A 7,531-nucleotide genomic window follows, 5' to 3' on the forward strand; every position below is an offset into this window, starting at 1 on the left:
TAAAATTCATGACCGAGAAGACAGTTTGATGAATTATTTCTCAAATTGACCCAATTTATCAACGTTAGGGGTAAAACTACTCTTGGCTTCCAACATTAGGGATAAAATTGTAGTATTTTAGACGTTAGGGGTAAAATTGCTCATAACCCAAAACATTAGGCGTATTTTTGCACATTAACCCTTCTTTTTGGACTAAACAATTTTTTTTTTTGAGGGGGGGGGCAAATGCCCCCTCTGACCCCCCTACATCTGCCTCTGTCTATTATTGTTCATCAAATTCAAGTTCGTTTTTCCAGCTCTCTAGGTGATATGGAAAATGGAAGTCATACATTAGTAGATCTACTATCATTTTAAGATGAAATTTGGCTTGGTCATCTTTTGGAACTGATGAATCAACTTTTTTTTCCCTTTATAAAATCAATTTTTCCCAAGTGAAGGATTGTAGTAACAAAAAATGTTTGAGACTTGCTAATCTCATTAGCACAATTTTTATTAATATTATTAATATTTTACTATGTTATAAAGTGTTAGAATTATTCGGTTAATGGGCCGAATAATTAATCCGTTCGAAATGGAAATCGGCCAAGTCCATCTATTTTGCATTGAGAGTTTTGGAGCTTGCACTCTTGCGATATACATATGTTTGAGCTTTAGATGTAACTAGGCCTCATGAAATTTGAGAGTAAGGACTTGATAGTAAAGGATAAAATTTCCTTACTATTGTAACTTTTTGATTACTAATTAATTATGGGATCCTCCTCGCCCGTAGATGTAAGAAATATGTTATATTTCAATTTTTTTTTTTGTCAAATGTGATGTGAATGAAAGAGAAAATAAAATATTATTATCAAATTTAACATTTAACATTTGTACCGAATCCTGTAATTGAATCACCAGGTTTTTTACATTTGAAATCGGTGTTTTAAACATGTCAATTCATATACCTAATGAATCCAGTATCAGATGTTTCGAACACTGGTTTCATACAATAAAATAAAATGTCATGTTTATAGTAATTCAGTTATTGCTAATGCTGAAGACTAAGGTTTACTTGATGCTGTGAAAATTACAAAAAATAAAATAAAAACCTTAAACTCAGAAAAAAAAAAATATTTATCTTTTCTATTTATATATTAAAGTATCCAGAACATATGATTTTATCCTCCAAAAATCATCCCATGGGGTCAGCAATCTTCATACAGTTTTTAATATCTATCTTAATAGAACGATTTTCTATTTTCCGAAGCAAACTGTTTGATTTCTACTGTATACAAACCAAAAGCTATACACAAATTAATATCTTATGGTGAATACAATGTGATCCAGTATCAAACCTCATACGTTATTTCTCTACTTCTTCGACTCCAAAATCCCAAATCTCACTATCTATTAGTTTCTATCAATACAATGTATCGACTAGACTATTTAGACAACTAAATCACGGTGATACATGAACAACCTTAGACTAGTGTACACGTACAGGTGATAACAAGTATGACAGCGAAGCAATGACAAGCAAAACTTGGATCCTCAACTGATCTGAACATCTGCAACTTGTAATCGACTTCTCAATGCCCCTTTTTTCTTCAACATATCTAGCACGCAAAGCACGAACCAACATGATTCAGGAAAGCTTCAGCCCTTTAACTGCTGCAGCAAAAATCTGGAGATCATTGTCAAAGAATTGAGCAATCAGGCGCATATAAAAAAAGGTTTAACATTAATCTATTTTTTCTTTCAAAAAGCGCTAATTGTGATCTGAACAAAGTTCACACCTTAGGAGAAGCTCCAGCAGTCTGTTTCCTATCAGCACGAGTTCGATTATGGCTACTTGCTCCCCGATCCTGGATGTGATGGCTTCGCTCAGCAGCATTTAGCGCTGAAGATTCATCATTAGGAACTTCATCTAAGCTATCCCGTTGTTTGCTTTTTACTTGGCCACTGCTTCTGGGATTAGAACTGTTATTTTGTGTATTATTTGTTAGGCGATTTTGATCATTCTTGCTGAACTGGGTAGCTGCTGCACGAGCACCATCAATTGCTGCACTAAGACTTGATGATTTCTCCACTTGAGATGATTTATGAGGTGATGTCTTGGATATAGACCCGGGTTTTAAGGAAAAAGGATCACAAGGATTTGGAAGGGGAAATCTTACTGGCATTGGACCTTTCACTGGGGTCAGACCTCTAACTGCAGCCTCGTGTATCTGTCAAAGGTACAAACCTTGCATGAATATCAAACTTGCACAACATCATATGAATAACTACATGCAAATTTATTCATTTTACAACATATACCTTCCTTCCCAAATTATAAACACCTTTGAAGCCTCGCATCTCAAATGGAACTAGCAATTTCTGAAAAAGAAAAACAAAAGATCAATAAAAATTGGAGCAAGTAGAAAGTAGCAAATAAGAACACTTCCAAAAGTCAGGGTAAGTGCAGAGGGCGCACCTGCGGCCGTTCACAAAGCCAGCAAAAATCTGTTTGTCCCTCTAACCTTACCTGCAGGTTAAGAAAAGCCCCAAATCAGGGAACATAGTTTACAGTTTATCAATTAAAGAAACCAAGTGCATGGATTTAAAAAAAGGTCAGAAACTCAAATTTTTGCCTACCCCTTCAGGTATCGCCTCCCAGCTTGCTACTTCTTCACCTCTAACACAGCCAACCACTTCAACACACCCTATAAAATACATAACCATAGTATTAAATTTATCAAAAGTTTGAACCAAATGAAAGACAGAGCTAACAGACAGTAGGAAAGGAAGTTCCCAAAATGATTTTACAATTCATGTAGCAAAAGATTAGAACTAATCAAAATGAATGAACTACAACAATTCAAGGCTTGAATCACGACATATAATTCACATAAAAAGCATCTATAGATGGCTAGATAGATACTAGATACCATATATATATGTAATCCAGTAAATCTAGCATGCGGATTAAATTCATCTGCATTCATTAGAGAAGGGAGACTCTGTTAAAATATTGTATCATATACAAAGTCAGCCATCAATTTGAATAAAGAACTTGCTGTAAAGCTTGCCAATCCAACAAACAACATAAATTTCATCAATTTTAATGGAAACCTCTCCTTGTCTACGAAATCAATGCGGCATCTTTAGCCAAAAAAGACACCCATTATTATGCATTCTACTGTGGAATAATGCTGACAAACAAGAATTAGTAAAATGGAGCTAGCCCCTGCATTAGAAACATTAAACTAGCAATAAAAGAGAAAAAAAAAAGGTAATGAATACCAGTAATGACTCAGGGAAGCATCAAGCCAGGATAACACATTTCATGAGCACAATTCATCTAGATGAAACAAACCAAGTACCTAAAAGTCTTGAAACAAGATAATGTTCAGGAAACTTAATATCAGTAATTCCATTCACTGCATAGATTTCCCTGTAGAAATCCTCCATTGCTTTAATTGTAGCTTCCTCTGGAACTTTACTTGCAGCATGAATCCAAAGGCGGCCTTCAAAAAACAAGACATGATAATTCATAATAAGTAACATATTTGGTCATAAGAAAAGGAGAATATGAAGAAAAGTGCACTTATTTTAGCCTTAGTTAAGTAAATTGAAAATGTTCTAGACTTGCCTCTGAAGCACGCACTAGAGTGCTAGGAGAGTCTTTTATCAAACCTTGGTTAGCTTTAGCTCTCAATTTAAAAATTTATGCACATAAATTGGAAGTTTTGAGTCTACAATGCAACTTACTTTACTCCATTCGAAACTTTTAATGGAATCCATGACAATTTGGGCAATGGCTATCAATTTAAAGTTCTCATACGGAATGCAAACAGAACATTTAACTTAGTTTATTTCACTTAATGGTTTTAATGGAACTCATAACCATTCATGCTATTTATTTTGGTCAATAAAGCAAAATTTTTGCGCCAAGAAAATCAAATAACTACTGAACTGTTACAACCGACTTGATAGAACTCAAACTCTAAATAACCAAACAACAAAACAGAAACAGAACAAAGAGTGCAGAGATTATTAATATATCAATATAGATGAAACAAGAACAATAGCAATGCTCCAAGGATGAACCTTCCCTCTCTCTTAGCAAAAGCTAGAGCCAAACAAAATAGAAGCATCTCTCAAACAGCTCCCCTTCTCTATGTACATCCAACCCTTACAATTAACAAATTGTACCAGCACTCTCTCCCCAGCAAATACGGTTCCAGCACCAACTCAATTATTCCCTACACGTGTCTCTTCCAAGAATAATCATTACCCTCCTTAGGGCCATGGGTTAGATAGGCTAAGGGTTTCCACTAGTGATGGGCTCTCCCTCTCTATCATTATACAATTTACACTAAAACAAACTCTACTACCACTCTATTTTTATGAACTGCACTTATTCTACTAAGACAGCTAAATCCCTATGTCATCTGTACGCAACCCTATTTATCTTGCATTTCCTAAGCACATGCAACCATATATTCTTTAGAAAAGGACAGCAAAATAAAAAACGTTTTTGAGTTTCCACTAGTTCATTACATGAGCTGCATGTGTTAGGAGTTAAAAATTATCATCCCTACTTCTACATGTTTTCTTTCACCACTAATCTGTAAAGAATATCAAGTCATGCTTTAATCCTTGTGATCAAATCCCAACATCCAAATCTCTGAACAGAATGCTTTCCCAATACAAAGGTCTGAACATAATGCTTTCCCAATGCTTTCCATTTTCTTTTATGCTTTAACTAGACATCCAACATGAATTTTTACTCAAGAAGACCATAAAAACGGACATGGGTCTTGTGAACTTCCTTACTGGCAAGTAACAAGATCCGAAATTCAAAGTTATCCAATCAACAAAAAGAAATTCATCATTACAATTAATGGAGTCATTGAAAACTTTTAAAAAATACTTCCAAGACAAGTAGTGTGATAGACCTAAATAAGCTACACCATCTCACACTCTTCTTGTGCTAAAGTCAATTGCTAAGATTATTTCACTGAATAAGAGACTAAGAAATCTGTTGCTAGTTGTCTTCCTATTTTGAACTTTTCCCAAAAGCATAGAATCCTCATTTCCTTAATCCAAAAAACACGGGTTCCTAGTCCATACGAATTAAAATATCAAGCTTAAAATAGGCAGCAACAAAGGGAAAATCGGCAGTAAATTTCTTTTCCAAACTAGGCATCATCCAAAACTTGGGTATCCCATACAATACTATAATGAAAAACAGAAAAAGGAATAAGAAAACATAAGAGTAGTTTCAAGATTCCAATTACATAGAACACTTTTAAAAAGCAGTTAAAGTTAACAAAATAATCAATCTATTTACAACATAATAACAAAAAAGAAGCAAGCTTCAGGCTCTCAGCTAAAGACCTGCAAAGAAAAGATAAAATCCTAAATTGAAAATTGAAAATTGTAAGCAAAAATTAAAAGTTGAAGAGACGATTTACCTCGAATAGGAGCCGGCCAAGACCTTCCTTCAATGCGCTTGATTCCATAAATCAACAGAGAAGCCCATGGTTGGTGCATGGTCAAGCATTGGTTAGTGTAATTCTCATAGCTGCTTCTTCCTCTTCCTCCTCCTCAAAAATATAAAAATAATTTCTTATATAAAAGAATTTAGAAAATTATTATTAAATTTTAAAATTTTAAGTTAAATATTTTGATTTATTAGAATAGATGATTATTTGATATAATTTAATTTTTTAAATTTTAAATTTTATTATATTAAAAAATCAATATAAATGGAATTATTAACTTTTTAAAAGAATAATTAAATGGATTTTGGGTAGTAAACAAACTAACTCGGTTTGAGCCGATTTGAGACCGGTAGAGTCCTCTTCATGGGCATCCTATCCATATCAATAGCATGGCCTTTTCTCTGGATGATCTGATCAAAGGCGCTAGTGCTTTTGATAGGCAATGGCATGTTCCCTTCTAGCCTAATACACATAAGGAAACTTGCTTACTTTCTGCCCGTAGTAAAGATAATTGGTTGAATTGAACATAATACATTACCTCTGCAAAGATTCCTGAAGCTGCTCAACTTTTTTCTGTGTCTCCTCTTTGATTTCATCAGCTCTTGGTCTCTCAGAATCCACTGATGCCTGCAGGCACACAAAGCTGATGTCAAATTAATTATTTCTGCAGTTAAGTAAAGCCTCCAAACAATGTAAACTTATTGCAGGTATAATAATAGTTGCAGCTTTAGTTTGCAACTTAAATCTGTATTCATTGTGAGCAGCCATTGCTCTCAAACCCGTTTGCAAGAGAAGTGCAGAGACATGTAGGTTCTTGTAGGCTTTTCTAGCTTCATACCTGCGGACATGCTTCTGAATTTTTACAGCACCCGCCTCCCTTTTCATGCCTTCAAATTTTTTGCATGCAAGTCTTCCTAGAAAACTCAAATTTATAAAAAAAATGAGAAAACACAAATTTATGAGTGACATATGTATATATACACACAGAGTGTGTTTTTAAGATGAATCACCTCTCCAAAGTGCTTGTATGTATATAGCAGCCTTCCGCAGTGCAATAAACCGTTTACGAGCACAATGAGTTCGTACTCGCCGCTGGATGGTTTTTGCTGCATTACTGAGTACCTCAGTTCTTCTTGCATCTAATTCAGCAGCCTGCAATTTTTTTGGAGGCGAATTGAATAAGCATATCTTTAATCAAAGAACATAATGGATGTTTATGCAAGTATTCCAAAGTTTTTCCAGAAGATATACTCATTTGCATACAGACCATTTTGAGCTTTCGAAGCTCCCTCCTGGCTATTGTTCCCCTCCATCTGGTTTGGGACACAATTGCTCCTCTCTTCAGCCTCTTATAGTACAAAGAGGCTCTATGACAACGCCAATGGGCTTGCATTTTTTGACAAATCAGATATGCCACAAACTCCAAATCAGATGTGCCATAAACTGTCACACCCGACCCTAAACGGCATCGGGTATGAAAGGAAGACCAAATAACGAACATAAGAGTCCAAAGTCGAACCTATTTTTCTAAAAAAATATATATATAAGAATTATAACCTAATAGTCTAATAAAATCTTAACGAATATTTAATTTGACTGTCCAATTCAAAATATTACAGTCTACCCGAATCTTCTTAATTATAAAGGAAATATAAGAGTTTGTTTACTTAATCGGCTTGGACTTGATAATATATTTATTATCAAGCTTCCTATGTATCCCATTAAGTTACGATTTGGGAATCAAAGCCACGTAATTCTAACTAGTCACAAATAAATCTAGTTTCTAGCTCGATTGTTCTCAGCACAACTTAAATAATTAAACCAAATAATCAAATAATACTATAGTTAACAAACCAGCAACAGTACAAAATTTATAGAAACCAATCTACTTATAAACTACCCAATAATTGATAATTACTTACAAGAAAAAGAAAAAATGTCGAGGATGGACACAACATGGTGAAAATCTCGGTACGCAAACAAGAGACTTCAAACCCAAAAGTAGTAATCTCATATATAGGTAGCAAGGAAGGAGATTTTTCTGCCAAATTGAATTAGTA

The 7,531-nt window shown here is 34.4% G+C and overlaps 1 protein-coding gene across 2 annotated transcripts; it reads right to left on the bottom strand.

Moving 5' to 3' along the window:
• Nucleotides 1–1,095: 1,095 nt before the first annotated feature.
• LOC136209295 (uncharacterized) lies at nucleotides 1,096–6,359 on the bottom strand. Of its 2 annotated transcripts, XM_066000727.1 has the most exons (10): nucleotides 6,310–6,359; nucleotides 6,010–6,098; nucleotides 5,797–5,933; nucleotides 5,442–5,573; nucleotides 3,345–3,488; nucleotides 2,617–2,684; nucleotides 2,456–2,506; nucleotides 2,299–2,358; nucleotides 1,776–2,207; nucleotides 1,096–1,663 (listed from the first exon to the last, which is right to left on the bottom strand). In XM_066000727.1, exons 3-10 carry the CDS (start codon nucleotides 5,918–5,920, stop codon nucleotides 1,625–1,627), a joined length of 1,050 nt encoding a protein of 349 aa, XP_065856799.1. In that variant the 5' UTR covers nucleotides 5,921–5,933; nucleotides 6,010–6,098; nucleotides 6,310–6,359; the 3' UTR covers nucleotides 1,096–1,624. The 2 variants fall into 2 exon arrangements, with proteins under 2 accessions (XP_065856799.1, XP_065856798.1); XM_066000726.1 differs by lacking the exon at nucleotides 6,310–6,359 and having other exon boundaries at nucleotides 5,442–5,570.
• Nucleotides 6,360–7,531: the final 1,172 nt, after the last annotated feature.

Source organism: Euphorbia lathyris, chromosome 10 (genome assembly GCF_963576675.1).
Source record: "Euphorbia lathyris chromosome 10, ddEupLath1.1, whole genome shotgun sequence".
Taxonomy (NCBI): Eukaryota; Viridiplantae; Streptophyta; class Magnoliopsida; order Malpighiales; family Euphorbiaceae; genus Euphorbia; species Euphorbia lathyris.